Source organism: Pteropus alecto, unplaced genomic scaffold (genome assembly GCF_000325575.1).
Source record: "Pteropus alecto unplaced genomic scaffold, ASM32557v1 scaffold24, whole genome shotgun sequence".
Classification (NCBI taxonomy): Eukaryota; Metazoa; Chordata; class Mammalia; order Chiroptera; family Pteropodidae; genus Pteropus; species Pteropus alecto.
In genome coordinates, this window is record NW_006439192.1 from 12,549,432 (window position 1) to 12,570,916 (window position 21,485).

Below are 21,485 nucleotides of genomic sequence, written 5' to 3' on the forward strand. Positions count from 1 at the left end.
AAATTCTTAATAGTTATTATTAATCAATCATTCATATTTCCATGATTCCACAAATAAAACTTAAAGCCCCGAACATTATATGAAATGATCTTCATATAGATCATGGGTAAGAGGAACTCTCTTAAATGGCCACTCATCTCACAAGTCACATTTGACTAAGTTTATTAAAGTAGAAAACGAGTCTTCTGTCACTGAAATAGCACAACCTGTAACTAATACTCTTCAGACCCCAAGAAAATATTTCTCTCCATCTTTTGTTCTCTGTCCTCAAAAGAAAGATGGTTATGTTCTATTGCTCTGAATGCGCTGAAGGTTTATGGGTTTGCCTCTGCTGAGAGCAGAAACTGACATGGCTCACATATAAAAAGGCCTATTTATCTGTCAAGGTTGGAAAATATAGCATCATTTTTCTAAGTGCTTGTTAGCTTGACTTATAACTTTTATACATTTAGCCTCTATTTGTACTCCTCGATCTCTACCTTCAAATTTCTAACTTCTCCTTTCTAGCTAATCTCTTCTGCCAGCACCTGCCTCTATAGACACTTTAGTCATTTTGAAATATTTGCCATTTCCTAAAACACTCTTATCTCTCACTCATTTTTCACTGATTATTTCCTTTCTTGGAAACTCTCTTCCTTGTCTCATGGATGAAATTTTTTCATCTTCAAGATCGTATTCAAATGTTAACACTTCTTTGAAGTTTTCTCAAGCATCCCAAACTTCAACATAAATTGATCTAAAATAACACTTGAAATATAAATTGCTGATATTAAGTCTTAATGTCTTTATGTGTATATATATGCTTAACACAAAGTAAGAGTTCAATGTATGTTGTTGTTTTTGTTATTAGTTCTTTATGTTAAACTTAACTATCTTTTCCTTACCCTCACTTCACCCCCCTCTACTACACTAAATTAGCTAACTCTATTAAATGTTTCTATAGTCTTCTGTACTCTCATATTGGCTATTTTTAACACTCACACACTTGACTTATATTTGTCTTTCTGTGTATATCTCATCCATTCTTGTAAACCAAGCATCCAGTATTAAACTAAACTAACAAATTAATTCCAAAGGGAAAATAAAAGGTATGATTTGTAGAGATATGTGAGGGTCTGGAATAGAGAAGTAGATATAAAGATGATGGATAATATTAAGGAATTTTTAAAAGAAATTTAAAAAGCTATAAGGAACATAAAATAAATATTTAGAAAAGTAAGAGAAGGAACATTTGAGGCATTTACTTAGATTTCCGAAAAGAGTTATTCATCTGAAAATGGTAGAGAATTGTTAAATTAGTGAGTTTACTCCTTCTTCCATCCTGTTACTCCAGTCTTATTAGGAATATTCAATTACTTTGCATCATCTGCCAATATGTTTTTTTAAAAAGTAATATGCTTCATTTTTATATCTCCTTCAAGACAAAAACTCTTAGTTAAACCTGAGTTGATTCTTTCTATTGTTATCACCTGGCATGTAATAGGTGCTTTACAAATAGTGTCAAATATTTGCCTTAAGAACAATAACATAATTGTTAAAATATGCATAAATATCATCACTTCTGGAAAAAAAAAGTTTGATATAAATATTTTAATGGAGGTATAAGAAATTGTTCTACCCTGATAATTTCTCATATGCATTTAGCAATATTATGACTTTAGTTGACACCATGTCTTAAGAGACTACCACCTCTTGATAGCATAGAGATATGAAGAATTTTTATGACAACATACTGATAAATAACAAATAGATAGTAACCAACACAATCTAGTTTCTTTGGGTTTGTTTTATTGATTTATTTTTTAGTTGAGTCATGGGGAACACCTCATTTATATATATATTTTTAACAGTAGAATTTTCTTTTTAAAAAATACTTTTTTGGTTCCAGAAAAATGTTGAAATATGCTGAATGAGAAGACAATTATAATTACTTAATTTTTGTGAGAGAATTCTCTTCTCTTTTATACTTTTCCATCCCAACTTATAAAATATAAAAAATTTATATTATTTTCCAATATTTTCCTTTCCATTAAATTTAGTTATATTGAACCACTATATTAAAAATAAAGAAATATGTCTCTACCTATTTAAAAAAAAGACTTATTTTTGTACTCTAAGGCTGGCAAAAATTAGCAGTAAAAACACAGAAAGGAAACAAACGTCTTAAGTAGAAATTACTTTAAGTCAAACCTTATGAAGTCAGTTATGTTCCATAACTAGTGAGGTGATAGGTAAACGAGTAATAGGACAAAACACTGAAGGGCAGGTAAAATAATTGCATTACAAAAAATTCAATAGCTCTTTAAAAAGCCTTTTCTTTAGGAACTCGTTATCCTGAAGAAAATTACAAACTGTATTAGATGACACTTCTGTCTGAGTTGAAAATTATTTCAAAACTCTCTATAAAGCACTAGGTAAGGTAAGCAAATTTAACTGCTTTAACTCTACAACTACATTTACTCCCTCTTCACTTCTACATTTCTATAAGATATCCCAGTGAAATCACACAGAAACATTGCTGTATAGCTAGCACACATAATATAATTCATGAATGTGAAACACTAATCTAGGAAAGATTGATACATTAAACAACAGAGGAGTTAAAATTTCAAACCATGTTAAAGGACGTAGTAGAAAAAAACATCTGGAAAAGAACAAGTTGATTTAAATAGGCCTGAGTGGTTTCAGGAATGGAAGGTCATATTAACCTAATCTCCAAAAGAACTCTGAGACTATTACTGCCAAAATAGACAAAGACATTTCAGGGATGTAACACATTTGGATTTTCAAGCATCACAAGAAAACTCTGGAGCTTAAAGAGTCAGTCAGAAATGTGTTATTTCTTATTTTTATTCTTTCCATTATTTGCAAAAAAAGGCTATCTGGCTTATTTTAGAAATGTATATGAATAGACAGAAACATTTATATTCATTTAAAAAATATTTATTGTGCCTACTTTGTACTGGGTGAGTACTGAGATTACAAAGACAAGTGATGTATTTTCCACCCTTGAAATTTGAAAGTCTGGTCTGAGACTCAGGCAATTATTTTGACCATAAAATCAGAGAGACACTAGCCCAGCCTGAGATTTTAAATAATCTGCTTGAATGGTTAAGGGCAACTTGAATTTTAAAATTAAAGATAATGATAATCCTCATTCTCATCCAATGGTGACAAAACATATATGGAGGCATATGGTTTTCTGCAGAAACACTTTGTAGGAATAGAAAAGAAGTGAAATCACAGAATCTTAAAGCAAAACATCATTATGTACATTCTTTTAGTTGTTTCTAAAGCAGCTTCAGCTATCTTAACATAACCTTAAACCTTATTGAATAGATAAATCATTTAATCAGACTGGTGACCCCAATTATGACTTGAATCTGGCTACATGTTTCATGTGTTATCATGAAGCCGTAAGCTAGAAAGAATCACAGACAACTCCTGCTCAGAGTCTTGAAGTTTATTCTATAATACAAAAGAAAAGATTTTCATGGTCAAAGGGTCTACAAATCAATGGATTAAAGGAAGTTAAATGGATTTTTCTCCTGCAAAAATTCTCAGTAAATGTACTCTACCAATGTGTACTGTTTTTTCCACAAAAAGACAGTTTATAACTTTCTCAAATTTTTTAAACTATATATATGTGTATATATTATATTTTATATATACTATATATGTATACGTACTATATTTTCTATATATTATATTTTTTTATTTAAAAACTTTTTGGAAAACATGGCCTTAGCCCAGTTCCCTTACTTTGTAATGGTAGAATTATAATTCAGTGGGTTAAGTGATTTACACACTGAAAATCAGTTATAGTGAGTTAAGACTAAGAATCTAGCTATTAGATTATTAATCTTATACTCATTCTTCTAAACTATGGTCTTCGATTTGCATACATATATCACTGAAAGTACATAAATATTTCCTATACATATATAGGCACAGACAGATGTACAGTTTAGTATACATATATAGGCACATATCTGTTTCTTAAAATTGATTTGCCAAAGAACAAGTCTGTCGATTAATCATGGATCAGGGTTGCTCTTTGCTTTTCTACATTCTCTTCCATGATTGCCCTTCTTTTTATTTAGTAGGTTGAAGGAAACGATTTACTTTTATAGAAAAGCAGTATGTTTTTAAGGAATTTAGCTGACTGTCATTGGTTAACCACAGAATTAGGGATAAGAATATTAAATTAAAAGCTGGTTACTTCAGCTTACATAGTATTGGTCTCAATTCAATAGGCACCAACATCTGCAGAACATTAACATATTTAAATTTTGATAGCATTAACCACTAATGTGCCATTGAATGTTATCAAAGAAGTAACTTTTATAAATCATTATGTTACGAATTAAACACCTATTGGCTTTTCTGTATGTATACACTACTTTTCTACCTATTATTCTAGAGGACCTATTGGTGCACATTTGAGAAGGAATGATACGGAATAAAATTGCTTAGGGATGAACAGGTGGCTTTAATTTTATTATTTGTAATGTTATTTTTAAAAATAATAAAGGACCCAATTACTGTAAAAGTTTACTTTTGTCATCTATTCATGGTGAGTATGAGGGTTTTAGTTGTATTTTTTCCTCTGAACTTTCTGAATATTTAAAATATTTTATAATGTTAAAAAGAGAGGGACATATATCAGAAAGAGAGAGGAGAAAGACTGTGGCCAGGTATAAGATAGTAACGTAAATGTGGCTATTTTACAAAAGGACGTTTAGGACATACATCAAAGAGCAATGTTTCTCATACCTCAACAGGCATAGGAATCACCCAGGGATCTGTTTTAATATGCAAATTCCAATTCTGTTGTTCTGGAAAGTCTGTAATTCTGCCCTTGTGAGATTCTCCTGGAGCTAGAGCACGGCTAACAAGGTTCTATGGTGCAGAACATGCTAATGTCTGCGTCCAACCCCCCAAAGATTCTGATTTCATTGACAATGTGTGTGGTCTGGCCACCACCTGATATTTTAAAAAGTGTTTTTCAACTGCAGCAGAATTTAAGAACCACCGTAGGGGATCTGGGCCAATGTACCTTACTGGTACGTTGCTTCCTCTGAGGACCCCTTGTGATAGCTGCCTTCTGTAGTCTCCTGAGGGGTTTTTGGTTAGAGGTCACTGGACTGTACCAACTGATGCTGCAGCTCAAGCCAGGCCACATGCCAGAGACTAAGACCCACATGCAGACATAGGTTGGACACCTGACAGGCGTGCTCTTTACTGACTGATGTCTGAGTGGTTAATTACTCCAAGAACCTGAATCACCATTTATACAAAATGCAAACGGAGGAAAAACATATGCCTTTTTCTGAGGAGGAAGTTATCATAGATGCTGCTGACTTGCCAGAACTGTTGCCAGACTATGAAATAAGTTATTTAATCATTTAATTCATTTATTATTTTTAAAATTTATCAAAGATCCGATATGTATGAGACATATAATCTAATAATGAAAAAGATAGACTTTTCCCAGCCTGGTAAAGCTTATAGCCTATCAGTTATTATAGATAGTAAATAATTTATTACACAATTGCAAATTTATTTATGATGTGGTAATTGTTATGTGCATATTCTGGGTACTGAAAGCATGAATAGTAGGGGTCTGAGGGAAAGTCTTGTCTAAAAAAGTGATAGATGAGCTGAGACTGAAGGATGAGTAATATCAGCTAAGAGAATTGGGTAAGAGACAGGGAAAACTGCTATTGAATACTGAGTGTCATTCTATTTCTCAGGGGAGATTTTAGCTGCTTAAACGATTTCCTTTCTCCTTCTTCCTCAAGTATTTTTACACAAAAACTTTAGTAGCTGTATTATCCTGAATGTTCTACTGTTCTTTTAAAATTCAATCTGAAAAAGCCAATCCACATCACCTCATGGTTTCAGACAAGATAAAATGATGAGACACAATAAGAAACATGAAGCAAGAAAGGTAGGAGCACAATCTGAGCCATGCTTCATTCTGGTTGCAGTGTGAATAATTATTTAGAAAGGAGTTGAAATGTAAGGAAGAAAGGAAGTGAAGGACATGGGAAGGGTCTAAGATTGTGAGGCCAACTTGAAGACAGAGGCATTAGATTCAGTGAAAAATGATGATGTGCTACACCGAGGCCTTTGAGAAGGGACTGAAGAGAAGCAGCAGTTCAGAGAGATGTCATTACAGGATTCTGTGACTGACTGAAGGTATATGGTAGGGAGATGAAGGACCCATGGCTGACTCCCAGAATTCAGACTCCTTGGCTCATTTGTGGGTGTCTGCTTGTGTTTCATGAGTTCCTAACCTCATAAACACAACTTCTTGGTCATACTCTAATTACTCAATTTCTGTTATTGTCTGATTAATTTTAATATCTAATAATTCTAGACTTTTGGTGGCATAATATCTTCAAATACTCTGTGGCAGTAGAAAAAAATGTAGGAAATCAAATTACCAATTTTTAAATTCGATGTCCTTTTATGAGAAATAGAAAACTGTGTAAGTGGAAATATGTGGCTGGGCACTTCTTTTGAATTCCTTTTGCTCTGTGTGCCTAAGAAGATGAAGTTCCTGAGTCACCAGGATGTGGCAGAACTGATTGTGAGATACAGTTTTATGCTAGGGGTGGCGGGGGCGAGGGCGTAGGCTTGTCCAATAGATAGAAAAAATAGTGTCTATCCTAAGAAGCATCTAATCAAGATGAAAAATTAGAACTTGATTATAAATTTCCAAAAATATTGATAAAATAGCATGACAATCTCACATGAAATTTGTCTTTACTTTGGTTAATCACTTTGTTAGATATACTTATCAAGTATAAAGTACATACTTACCTAGATACCATTTACGAGATAGTAATTTACATAGAAATGAAGATCTACATGCAATCATTAATAGGTTGACAGAAACCATATTTGTAGTTTTCTACTCCCATCTCAAACCATTTCCATTCCAAAATTGATTTTGATCGTAAACATACTTTTGAATGATACAAGCATTGGAGAAATGAGAAAGAACATAATTATAATTTAGAATTTTTTGTTAAAATTCAATATTTTTAAGGTGTACTTTTAAAAAATCTTAATATGTATATGGTAGGAAGAAGTAATTCAGCAATTATTGGAAATACCACAAGTCTGACACAAATGCATTGTTAGTAATATTATGATTATAGTATATGAATATATTATAATGGTATTACATACGTCCTAACAGAGAAACAAAATATGAAGCTAATTTAGATTATAGATTTATTCACTAACAGCATTTTTGTTAATCAAAGATTAACAAAATTTGACTAAAAATTTAGACTAAAAAATTAGTCTAAAAATATGAAGAGAAAGGAGGAAAACAAAATAAATCATATGTAGAGACATGCATTCGTACTTAGAGTTTAACAAGCTTGGTGCATGCATTTTAGCAAAAGAAAGGAGAGAATTTGACCTTTGCTAGCTAGAACAAAGGCTGGCATTCTGACATTTACTTTTCTAGCATTTATAGTTTATTGACCTGAAAATTTTGATAATTTCACTAAAATTAGGAGATCATAAAAATCATAAAAAATATAAAGATGATAGAAATAGTGAGATAGTAGGGTTCAAGGAGTTCATGTGTTTTAATTACTTCATTTTTTTTTATTTGAGGAAGTAGCTTGTACATTTGTAGTTATTTGCTGTTCAAAGTATTTTTACACATTTAATTTTGCTAGTGTTTTGGACAATATTATTGGGTAGGCAGGATGCAAATGTAAAACTTAAGAATCATAAAAGTAAAATGTTTATTAAGAATTAGATAACTCATAGTGGGGGAGCCAGTATTAGAAAGATCTCAGTCTTCAGTTTCCCTATTAAATCTACTCCAGAATTGTAATGATGATGGTGACTACACTTATCCTGTATTGAGTAATTAGCTCTGGTTTATGTTATCTCATTTAATACTTAACATCATCTCAAGATATGGGTGTTACTGTTTCTATTATTTTACAAGCAACAGAAATGAAGGAATTGATACAGTATAATAGTACAGCAAAGTTTGGGAAGAGTTATATTTTCTTCTTTTTAAAATTTATAGGCTCTGAGGAATCTTTTAACTTTTCTTATTTGTATTTATGTTAACTGAAACACATGTTATAGAGAGATATGACAATCATTTTATATTATTCTTTAGGTCATTTTATCAAAGCATGCATTGGGACACAGCTATGTTATAGTAGTTGAGAGATGGAACACAGTATGCTTTCACCTCCAACCTTTTATCTCCAAGTGATTTCAAAATTTTAAAGTCTTGGCTTTGAAGATGCTATAATAAAAAAAGAGGCATTCAAAAAAATATAAAAGAAAAAAAAACAAGCAAAAACAACTATGCAAACAAAGAAATTAGTTTAATGACATATAGCCACACTTATTGCTAAAGGGTCTAACAAGTTTGATGCATGATATTTAGCTGCAGAAAAGACAAGAAACAGCCTCTGCTAGACAGAACAAAGGCTGACATTGTGAGATTTCAGTGGCATAATATACAGGCTTCAAATAAGAGTTCTGGTCACTGTGACATAAAGTAAGTGCCTCATTAGCTATCATAGTGCATACCTCTCAGGCTTGTACCACAGGGCAGCATGCAGGGTATGGGCGCAAAGAATGAGCTATTCACTCAGGTTTCATAATCTTGCTCTGTTTCAGACTCCTGGGTTGACAGCTTTCAAGTTAAGCATGGAAGGTTCTAAAGAAACAGTCTTACATTCTTCAATGATAGAGTTTGTTTTTGGAAAAAGCCTATCTAAAATAAGGAGATAAAATAAGTTGAGACTGTGAGCTCAATTTATTACATCAGATGTCTCTCCAGAGTGTAGTGATATTTTTATGATTACACCGAACACTTCAATAAAATAGTTCTACAGAAAGATTGGTCTCAAATAAGATTATGTGCAATTTCTATGTCATTCAACCCTATGCAATCACATGAATATTAATTTTACAGTGAAAGCTTACTTTGTAAGTAAGAAAATTACAGTAAAATGTTTTGCAAAGAACTGTAGAAGAAAAACAGTTCTATGTAGTAGTTTTCAGGAAAACCACTGTAAATTCCAATCTTTTTCCCTGTCATCTAGAGCCACAGACTTCTGCCCCTCAAGGGGAATACAAAACTATATAACATAAATTCAAATTAATGGTAACATTTGTGAATTCATTTCAAACTTCCTCATTGCTTTGAAGAGAAATACATTATATTTAGCTTCTGATATATATTAATTTCCTAAATGCCAAGGTCAGTCTTAAGTAGCATTGCCCACAGGCTCAGGGACCTAACTTCATAAAATTGTATAAAGATGCTGAGAATGGTGGGTTCTCAATTTCAGCCACAATGAAGGTAAAGTAAATAAAGCAGTTATCTATCATGCCAGTGCTGGAAAGCCTACATATTATGTTGTTATGATAATATTTTCAGGACAAAATAGCAAAAGAGATCATATAATTCAAATTCGTACTGAACATTATTTGTTGTGAAGACTATCACCATTGATGCCTTTAAATATATTGGAGATATTCATTTCTAAAATAACTGAGTAATTTATGTCCTATGCTTGTTTGGAATTTCACCAGATACTCAGATGGAGCAGTGGGAATCATTGTGTAATGCCTAAAAACACTAAAAATTATGAACTGCACCAAAGAAAATATCTTAAAAGACCTGTTTAAAATTTAAATTCTAAATTTTACTTCTTTTCCAATAAGAGTAATAATGCCTTACATAAACACTGGCTGTGAGTAATAGTTGGCCAGTCAAGTTTGCGATAGTGTCAGAGAATATAAATTGCACTCTCAAGGCCCCCAGGAGCTTTCATCTAAAACAAAGATACTTCTTCTTTTTTAAAAAAAATTAATTAATTAATTATTTTTATGGTGACATTGGTTAACAAAATCCAATAAGTTTCAGCTATACATTTTAACAGTAAGGTATATATATATTTACACTGTATGTTCACCTCCCATAGTTAGGTTTCTTTCTGTCACCACGTATTTGACCCCCTTTATCCTATCTACCTCCCTCTTCCAACCTCCTTCCTTATGGTAATCACTAGCCTATAGTCAATGTCCATGAGTCTCTGTTTGTATGTTCATTTGTGCTTTTAGGTTTATATCCCACATATATAAGTGATGTCATGTGATTTTCAACTTTTTCTGTCATGCTAAACTTATTTTGCTTAGCATGATTATCTCTACTGGGTATTTACCCCAAAGACTTGAAAACTCATACCTGAAACTCATAACTGAATATCACGCTGATGTTCCTAGCAGCATTATTCATGGTGGTCAGGACATGGAAGCAACTGAAGTGTCCTATGATACAAGATTGGATAAAGGTACTTCATAATTAACATACAAATAAAGTCAACATTACTTACTAGAATGTAGCTCTAAGTACACCTATAAAGTAGTTTATCTTTTCTTATTCTCTTCAGTCCCTGTATTAAATAACTCTATTTTTTTCACTTAGCAAATCATAAGCAGTTTCATACTAACAATCTATCCCAGAGGCAGAAATGTTTAATTAGCCTTTTATCTGTTTTTCATAAAAAAACATGTGCTATGTATGGGTTGACTTGTATCCTGCCCACAAATTCTTATGTTGAAGTCCTAGCCCCAGTACCACAGAATGTGACTTTCTTTAGAGCCAGGATCTTTACAGAGGTAATCAAGTTAAAATTAGACCAATTTAACATAATTGGACACAGGTATGGCTGATATCTTTCTCAAAAGGTGAAATCTGGACACAGAGACACGCGTGGAAGGAAAGTACCACATGAACATGAAGGAAAAAGGGCTGGAACATTTGCTTCCACTCACAGCCCTCAAAAGCAACCCCTGCCAATGCCTTTTTGTTAGGCTGTTAGGTAGACATGAGGGACAGGGGAATGAAGGCCCAACCCAGAGACCTCCTTTAGGACTTCCCTGAAACACCCATTTTACAGTTAGACATTACCATTACAAGGAAGTAAAAGCCACAGAAATAACTGCTGGGTTGGTTTGGTCATAAGTGCTTGTTCAGTTAGTACATATAGTAACCTTCCTTCATCTTCCTACATATGCCTGTAAGTTCATGAATCTAATTATAACAGACTGAATTTTGAGTAACCACATGCGCAGTAGACAAAGGATTATATAACAGCCAAATGTTACTCAAATGATCTCACATGCCAATTATCTAGCACTGTCCCTGTAACCACCCATCATGACCACAATATAAGGTTTACTTTGCAAATTCTATGAGGCTATGGCCATGTCTGGTGAAGACCGTTTCTCTCTTGAAACATACTTTAAAATATCTTACTTTTTCTGGCCTATGGCCATGCCATCCCGAACAAGCCTGATCCCATCTGATCTCGGAAGCTAAGCAGGGTTGGGCCTGGTTAGTACTTGGATGGGAGACCACCTAGGAAGACCAGGTGCATTAGGTGTTAAAAGAAGATCAGGTGCTTTAGGAGTGAAAAATAAAAAATAAGGTTGCATTGCCTAAAAATAAAATAAAATAAAAATCTTACTTTTCCTAAATTACACTGATCTGCAATCCTTTACTGCATTGGTGTAAAGAACTGAGCTCCCCTCAGTGCCATTGGGGCAAAGACAGATTTAGATCACCCCCAGTGGATAACACCTTGATTTCAGACTTCTAGCTTCCAGACTGTGAGATAATTTCTGTTGTTTAAGCCACTCAGTTTGTGGTACTTTATTATAGCAACTCTAGCAAATTAATATGTCATACAAGAAAAAAAATGTTCTACGTCTCTGGTAATTTCCTTAAAAAAAAAAAAAGTACTGAAGTTATATTCATTTTTCTTAATTCTAAAAATATGTTGATTAAAATTATAACATTCAGAATGCCTAGGCTCAAACTGCATTGCTATTTTATATTATAACAGTTCTGTATAAATCTATTTGCCTATAATTATTTAGAAAAAATTAGATAAATATCACATACTTAGAAAGAACTTAAAAATAAAAAAATACATTTGCAGGATTTAATTTTATTTAAACTTAAGGTTTTAAAACATAAATCCAGGTAAAGTAAATAATGCTCTGGCAATATTGAAAAAAAATATGAGAAATTCATTTAAAATCTATAATTGGATAGTTTTTTTTCTATTAACTTATGATTTTCTTCAATATTTAATCTATTTATCTATCTACCAGAGCTTTGTTATAATAGCTTTTTAGAGGACAATTTTGTATCATACAAATTATTTTGAATTTTTGTTTTTCTAAGTTTCAAAACATTTCTAAACTAGAAGTTTTACACATGCCTTACAAATCCAAGATGAAGATAAAGTAACTCTAAGCAATAAAAATTTTCAAAGCTATCAGACTATAAAAAGTACACAAATCTACAGCATTTCAGTATACAAATAACCAGTAGAAGAAACAACCTCATTTACAATTAATAAAATAAAAGTGTATAAAATAAAACAAAATAACATTTATGAACTCAAAAAGAAATGGACAGAACCTAAATGAAGACAACTACCTAAAAGATGCCAAAGTATACTTAAATACTTGAATAAGGATAAGAAGGCCTAATTAAAAAAAAAAAAATCTCCATGTTTATAAATTTAGTGCATTTCAATTAAACACCATTATTTGCTTTTATCCTGAAGCAAGCCAAGTTGGTTATAAATTTCATTTGGAAAAATAAATAAATAAGAACATCAAGAAGTTCTGAAAATGAGGAGAGAGGTCTGGCTCTATGAGATGTTTAAAACATATTATAGAGCATATTAACACAGCACAGTATTGGTATGTGAATAGACAGACAAATGCACTAAAGTTGAAATTGCAGGGGAAAAAAAAAAACAAAACCTAAGTGCATATGGAAATTTATGATAAAGTCAGCATATAAAGAAAGTGAGGTAACAAAGAAAATTTTGTTAAGTATTGTTGGGATCACTGGATAGCCATATGGAAAAATATAAAATCAGACTCATTTTGAGACTATAGTAAAGAAGAAACTACAAAAGATTCAGTTTTAAAGTGAGGGTATAAAAAGAATCACAAGCACTATAAGAAAACATGGGTGAATTTATTTATAACATGGAAGTAGAGAAAAATTTTCTATATGTGACTAAGAATCCAAGAATGATAGGGAAGAGTTTGATAAATTTGCTATATGAAATTAAAAAAAAAATCATTTGGAACTTATGTCACAGACAAATGGATAAAACTGCAATATTAAAGTGTTTTTAACTGTTGTTTTTTTTTTAAGAACTGAGGAGAATAAAAGAACAATCTCATGGAAAAATGGATAAAATAAATGAATAGACAATACACATAAAAATATAAAAATAAATGTAAATGGACCTTATACACATGAAATGGTGTTCAATCTCACTCAAAATAAGAAGAATTCACTTCAAAATTACATGGAGATATACCTTCTTATCCTTTAGATTCACAAAAACAGATACATTTGAGTATATATTCTGTTGGCCTGGTTCCTGTGAAAATGCAAAATGTACACCCCTGTGGAGGGAAATTTGGAAATATGTAAAGAAACTACATATGCCTTTACCTTTGATCCACTAATTTCATTCCTAAGAATCTTCTTGAAGATTCCACAAATACAAAGAAAAACTTGATTTCTTATAAGAGCAAAATGCTCATCAAAACGTGGGAATAACTGCAGTACATTCCCACAATGGAATACCAAGCAGTCACAGAGAGAAATGAAGATGCCAACATGCTGATGTGAAGTGATATACATTTGAAGAGTAAAAACAAAATAGGTGTACAGAAATATGCAGAATATGCTGAATTTTTTTTCATAAGAAAGAGGATACCAATATATATTGATTTATATTTTTTAAAAGAAACTTGGAAGAATAAATAAAAAATTTTTTAAACAATGATTTTTTATTGGGAACATAATGGTAGATATAGAGAAGAAAGCTAAACTTCTCTGCCTGCTCCTTTTTTATTTTGTTTTGTTTTTTAATTTGTTTCTACTTTGAAAGTGTTGTGGAATAAAAGGGTTTTGAGCACCATGTCAGCCAAATGTACCAAATGAACCTTGATTCCAAACACCACAACTTGCAAAAAGGCATATTTGAGACATTCAGAGAAATTTGAGTACAGAATAATTATTAGATGATATTAAGGAATTATTATTATTATTAACATGATATTAAGGAATTATTATTATGTTATGTGACGATCTTAATCACAAGGTTGTATTTTTTTTTAAAGCCTTAATTACTAGAGATAAACCAAAGTACTTATGAGTAAAATAATATTATATCTTGGATTTTTTAATACTGCAGGAGGGGGTAAAAAATGAGGAGGGGGATAGATATATCAAAATCCTTTAAATTGTACATACATTTTGACCTATCAATTATAAATTGTAGAATTTATTTTAAACATATAACTTTGAAGGTGTATAAAGATTTAGCTAAAAAAATGCTTTATTTAATATTTAGGAGTAAAAAACTGGAAACACCTTGTGTTTAAATAATTTAGTTAGTTAAATAAAATAATGCAGTATAGGCTTTAAAGTTATGTTGAAAATGATTTTTCAGAAATTGAGTGGAAAAGTGTTCACATTATTGCTAATGAAGAAAGTAATTCATAAAATCATAATATCTAGGTTTTATTAAGAAAAAATAGTGAAATATATTAAAATGTTTTAAAAGTGTTTATAACGATTATCTTTGGGAGGTTAGAATTCAGTTAACTTTTATTTAAAAATATTTGTGGTTTATCTTTATCTTTTAAAGTACCTACAATAAACATATATTATCTTTACAAAACAATAGCTATTAAAGTAAAAGGCAACTCTCACAAGGCAATTAATCAATTTCAAAAAAAAAAACTGAAGGCACATTGAAAAAGAATGAATGGAAAAATTGAGATATTTGTGATGTAAAATGTCTTTTAAGAAATAAAGAACAACTACTGCACTGTAAGTTGTAAACATCTTTTATCATGAGTGATGTGAAATCCTTTATTCCACAAAAAATGATTTCTCAGTGAAATTTCTGATACATTCAATTTAGTCCCGTAGGAGAGTAAATAATATTTCATTTTGCTTGATACACAGAACCAAGCACAGTATTATTGTGAAGTTTATGTAAAGGGTAGAATATTTTTGAAGGATCTGTCAATCTAATTTCTCTTATTCATAAACTAGATTTCATCTTGGTACCAGCGCAATGGCTTCAAGAAAGGGTACAGGCCAAATGCCACGTTGGCAAGGAGGACGTTATGATACCTGGGAGAGGAGCTTTCCAGGCAGGAAGAATCTGGAATTATGCCCTTTTTCCTCCAAGGAAAGAGAAACAAGAAATGGAATTAGACAAGAAAACTAATTCGTTTCCACCCTCTTTCTCAGAGGTTAACCCTTACTGCTGGAAAGCATATTTGATTGTTCAGAAAAAGTTGAAAGACTAGCTTTTGCCCTATTGCCTATTAAGAACTATGAGGAAAAAAATGATGACTGCAGGACAATAAAAATAGTGCCATAGTGTGGTTAGGCAGTGACACCTGCTTTGCCTTTTTCCTTCCTATCCCCTCCTATTCCCACCCCAGGTAGCCTCAGGTGCAATGTGGCCTATAGAGGACCCCAGCATTCCCATCGGCCCCTCAGAGACGTCAAGGTGCTTGAGATTTCTGGAGGAATAGTTTGCCAGAGGAAACCTCCTGAGAGATGGTGAAGCAGTAAGGGCTGTATGCTGTGCTATTGAAAGAGTTGAAAGAGACAAAGCTAGTCTCCAGGAGAGAGCCAGACTACCAGTGAGTATCAAGATGTAGGGAAGATAGCCAGGAGAGGTTTTGACAAGTTTCACAAGCCTTGGACCCTAGAAAGAAGCTGACTACTGTGCCTTGGTGGAAAATGGCACAAACCCAAGGACTATCTGCACACTGTGATTGAGACCAGCAAAAGGATCAGCACAAAGTTAGGGCCCCAAATGCCAAATGCCCCAAGATAAGGTTTTCCCTCTACAAAGGCACCATCTTGGTAAGGAAGTAATAGTACTTTAGGGAGTTAAATTCAGCAATGAATAAATAAATATTTGACAAAATGAGACTGACTTCCATGAGAATATCTAGGATATCATTAATTATCAAATTAATGGTTTTCCATGGATACCAAAATGGATGAGAACTTGTAAGAAAGATTACATTAATACAGGAAATAAAAATACAGCTTTTTCTTTGCACATTTGAGTGTTGATTGAATAATTTTATTTGTAGTTATAGTTAATTAGTTTTAATTTTAGATCATTAATTTTAGCTTTGCAAAAAACGATTCCAAGATTCATAGATATTTTTTAAAGAGTAAGTAATTATATAACGAAATCATTGAGACACTCAAATGTTGGGAATTTTCTGGGAAAGCTATAAATATTTCCTTTCTGTCAATCCCTTGGTCTTTCTTTTCCTGATTAAAACAATTAAAATGTTTAAAATGTCATACTATATTTTTTCTACAAATCTTGATTAAATCTGCTCTCACTATAGTGAGTCTGAGTGATTTTTATCTATTGGTATGTAATAAAATCTTTTAGATAAAATATAAAGTTGTAACTCTCCATTCTCTTTCCCCTTTATGCGTTTATTTTTTTCTCTAACTTGAAGCATCCAACTAAAAAATAGTGTAATACATTACACTTATTCACAGTTCTCTTACTCTTTCTCAATAAGATGGACTATATGTTTTTGCCAGGACTGCTTATAGGATAGTCTGAGATTTTTTTCACATATACATCACTGACAATTCTCATATACAAGAAAGATAGGCAAATGTTGCTTTTATTTCATATATAGAAAAGAAATAACAGGAGTGTAGATTTTAAATAATTGTCTTTAAGCTTTATTGTGTGTTAGAATTGAAAGTAGAGTGTAAGGTTTACACAAAGAAATGGTTTTGTGTGTTTAAAATCAAACTTTGACTTCTATCTACATGAATCTTATTTGATAATGATAGTGCTGTTGAATTATTTTACTTCCTTAGATGATACATGTTAGAGTGTTAAACAGTTTACTAGGTCATGCTGGTTATTGCAAAGAAATTTGTTAATTACAAGATATCTGCCCCCAATTTACCTGCTTCTTGGATAAAGTTATTTTAAAATATTTAGCATTTTAGAAGGTGTGAATATACTCTATGTAAAGTATATCTCTCCTACTGAAAGTTTTTTTGGGGGGAGTGGAACATGTTATTATAAATTATGTAGAAATATTCAGGGAATGAAGGAGTTTTTTGAAAAAAAAAACTAAAAACGAAAATCTCGAGCTCTAGATATGCTGCAAATTACTTGGAATGATCCACAAATTATCTGCTACCTCTTTTTAGAGATCAACATTATATGATGAAATATAATTGGTTTGAATAAATGAAGTTGGAATCTTTTTTCTTCAATGTGAAGCTGACTTATATTTGAGAGATGTTTTTTGAACATTGCAGACTTTTAAGTCTGCCAAAGTGAACATTTTTGGAATAACATTAAATATTCCTGGCTAGACTTGAACAACAACAACAACAACACACGTAACTGAGCAAGAGAGTCCATTCTCTTGAAATTATTTCGGTTACTAAGACTTAGACTCAGATATTTATTAAGAGCTAGAAAAAATCAGTCTCCAAAGAGCATTTTATAATTTTTTTTTTAAAGGATTGTTGTAGAAGGATATACCATGAGTAACAGTTTATTTGGGGGATAGGGGTTCAGGAAGAAGATTTAAGTCCCTTGAGCTGTTATACCTATTCCATAAATCCACTGGACCTCTGATAGATAATACTTAATTCTGTTTCCTTAGTCATTCAACTCATCTGCTCTGAACAAATTTAGCGGACGCCTTCAGGGTGTCAGGTACTCGCTGAGTGCTGGGCAACACTGACATGATTCCTGCTTTCATGGAGTTTTAAATCTAGTGGGGGTGATTTGATAATCTAATACTCATACAAACACATAGTTGCAAAGTGTCAAAGAGAAGTTGCAGTGTTTGGGAGCAGGAGTGGGTATGAAGCCCACCCCGAGGAAACGGGACTCGACGGAACAGCAGTAATTAATGATATATAGAGAGAAGAGGGGTGTTGATGTGTCCTTTGGAGGATTACTTACTAAGACAAAGACCTAAAAACTGAGATTTGGGAAAACTTCAAGGTCCTTGGAAAGTTTTGCAAGATAAGGTTGGGGAAATAAGTGAGGAGCCCAGTCTTGCAGGAGTCTTACAGGATGGGTTCAGTATTTCGATTTTTATCCTAAAACATCGTCTACAAATAGGTGATCTAGTTATATGATTGGCAGACACGTTTCTACGTTTCTGCTTGCCCTTTCTGACCAGCAGGGATTTTTTTTTTTAATTTGAATCATTTAGTTGGGGCACACTTTTTTGGATTAGTCAGAACCCGTTTGCCTATCCTTGTTGGCCTCACACACGTACACTTTTTTGAACCCTGAGGAAAGGGAGTTTGCAGCCTTTCCTCGAGGATTATTAGATTTTGTGCTTAAAATAGCATTAAACGTAGCCGCACAACTAACCAGAGAGCAACCAGCAAACCAGCAGAAAACTGTGCAGGTGGAGTCTGCTCAAGGGAAGGCGGGGTAAGGGGAGGAGCGCTGCGTTGCGACCCACTGCGCATGACCGTTCTCCGTTGCCAAGGCAGCGGGAAGGCGGCACCCGGAAGAGGAGCCAGAACGAGCTGCGGGCGCCAGGAGAGGATCATTATTACTTGCGGGCGCAGGCCCGACTAGTTTCTGAGCCACTCTTGACCAAGGCAAAGAAGATGAGAAGCAGAGTCTGATGCAATGTGATGGCCATCTGCCTAGAAGCTGGGGATTCAGAAGAACAAAGGGAATTGGCCCAAACGGACCAATGGTAGACCTTTCTAACGACACCTTCACGTCCTTTACTGATGAGGTACAGAGTTCCGGTTCTTTCAGCTCCTTTGGAGGACTGCAGCCCTGGTCCCATGACTCTGGGAGCGAACCCGAGAGTAGAAAGCTGTCTACACGCTTGGAATATCAAGATAAACAATCTGAGCTTTCAGCAAAGAAGTTTAGTTGGAAATGGATCAACTACCTTAAGGGCAAAACAACTAACTCTGGAGGGTACCAACCAGACACTAAACTTCAAACAGAAATCACTCCCTTCTCAGATGAAGAATTGCATGCCCTGCAGTCTTTTTGCACTGTTAAGATAAACCTGATCCATCATAGAGCAAACTCTAAGGAGAAAAAGAGCAGCAGGCTTAAAAAGCTGCAGCTTAGATTGGATGCAGAGGCTTCAGAGATAGATGCTTTAAACTGCACGGTCCCCGATGAGCTTTTGAACAGAATCTATTTTAAAAACATGAGGACAATACCAAAGCAGGTGACAACAGCTAAGCAACACATTTCTTCTCGGTGTCATGATTGTAACAGAAAAAGAGCAGAACTGGCTCAGTCTGCCTTCCTGAAACAAAAGAAGACTTTACTGGAGTCATTTTTACTAAAAGCAAAGATAGATGAACATCTTCATACTAAAGACTTTCTCACCTTTATTGGAGAAGCACATCAGGGCCTTCCTAGGCTTTCTGATGACCCCAGAATAATCTGGAAAAGACTGAATGAGAAAAGTCAGATCAGATACTCTGGTTTTGAAAGGTCAGATACAGAACAGAAAATGTAGAAGAATGGAAATAGTGCTTGTCATTTACCTTTTGCTCTACTACTTCCCAAACCACTTACTCTAACCAAACAGGAGATGCTATTTATTAATGATAATGTGTAATGTGTATAGACGTTTCTTTTGTGTATTTGAATAATTATCATCATTTTTAAGGCACTTTGAAAACTAAAACTTTACTATGCTTCCTTTACAGATGTGAGGATTAAAAACTTCAATACATTTTTAAAAAATAAATGGCAATGTCGTAGTTGGAATATTTACAAAAATTTTTATAACAATCCAGAGAAATGCTGGTAGTTTGTAGAAGTACAGAAATGTAAGAGATACTTGAGGTAATAATGGCAATCTTGGTGAAGAAATGGATATGGGGATTTAATAAAAGGTAGATGTTAAGAATGTTACTAAGTTTCTGATTTGTGCACTTGAGTGAATAATAATTTCAAAATTATGTATAGAAACATTGGAAGAGGATAATGTCTGAGGGGAGTGATTAAGGGTATGATTATTTGGACATGGTTAATTTGAGATATATTTGAGACATCCACATTAAGAGGTTGAGAAACATTTGGTTATTTGTGCTTGCAGTCTGGAGAAAAGGTCTAGCCTACATATTTGAAATAAAGGGATGGGAGGTGCAGATTATTGTCATATTATTGGAAATTTAAGTCATAGATGTGGTGAACTCTCTAGAAGAGAATAGGGTGTGGAGAAAAGGGCTATGACTAACTCCTGAGAGATTCAACAATTCCTGGCTGGATAGAGGAGAAAAAGCCAGCAAAGGAGGTTGAGAAGAAATTGTCATAAACGATTAAGGACGCTGGAATGTGTAGTGTTGTAGAGAACAAAGAAAAAATATTTCAAAAGAGATGGGTTGTCTAAGTATGCAAATGCAAGAGAGTTCATGTGAGATAATTTAGTCATGTGTTGGGCTCTTTTGACCTTAGTAACATTCAAATATTACTTTTTCCTATAAAGTTAGCATATTTCCTTTTAGTAAGTCATTCCTAAATAAGATGAAAATCAAATCATTACCATTTTCATAATAACTTTTTTATTTGAAAGCCACATTATGTCATACTTTATCTTGGGCATCTTAACATATTCACATTTCACATATTTGAAATTCTGAATAACTTCCCATTTAGAATTCTCCAATTTAAGGTCATAATCCACCCTGTTAGTCAACTAGGCTAGAAAATCAGAGTCATCTTTTGTTCTTTTTTATTTAAAAAAAACAAAAACTCAATCCCAACCTAACTATTTTTCAGCAAGACCATTAGATCTTTCAGTAGCTTCTGACCATGACTTATTTCCATCTCATTATCACCTCTTTCATCATCTCAGCCCTCCCACTCCTAGTTTCTCTCCTCAGTGCATTCTCTATATAGTTGTCAGAATCATTTTTCTAACATACAAATCTGTTCAAGTGATTCTCTTGATTTAAAAAAAAAAACCTAAATGATTTATCAGTGCCATAGAAATAATTCAGTTTATGTAAGTCCACATAGAGGTTCTTTAATGTCTGACCTAAATTTACCTACTAACCTCATCTACTTCCCCTCTCTATATTTAAGACACTCTACAAGACCTGTAACTCCCTGAGCTCACTATGGTTTACAAATACACATTTGTTTTGCTAAACTTCTCTTAATTGCCTTTCCAGCTGGTGTATTTTTCTTCCCTTCCTTCTGCTCCCCGCCTCCTTATTTAGTTTTAAACTTTACCAATCTCCTCATATTTTTGTCAATATTTGTTATTTTCTATTTTCAAAAATTATAACCATCCTTGTAAGTATGAAGAAGTATCTCATTTTACTTTCGATTCGC

The 21,485-nt window shown here is 33.1% G+C and overlaps 1 protein-coding gene and 1 pseudogene across 1 annotated transcript; both read left to right on the top strand.

The window, feature by feature from the left end:
- The first annotated feature begins 11,334 nt into the window (after window positions 1–11,334).
- On the top strand, window positions 11,335–11,453 carry LOC112483493 (annotated as a pseudogene).
- Window positions 11,454–18,667: 7,214 nt separating this feature from the next.
- CUNH8orf48 (chromosome unknown C8orf48 homolog) lies at window positions 18,668–20,894 on the top strand. Its single transcript, XM_015592827.2, has one exon. The coding sequence runs from the start codon at window positions 18,793–18,795 to the stop codon at window positions 19,657–19,659; it is 867 nt and encodes a 288-aa protein (XP_015448313.1). The 5' UTR covers window positions 18,668–18,792; the 3' UTR covers window positions 19,660–20,894.
- Window positions 20,895–21,485: the final 591 nt, after the last annotated feature.

Excerpts from the sequence above, each read along its gene's own strand:
- CUNH8orf48 (XM_015592827.2), top strand. The coding sequence starts at position 18,793 with ATGCAATGTGATGGCCATCTGCCTAGAAGCTGGGGATTCAGAAGAACA.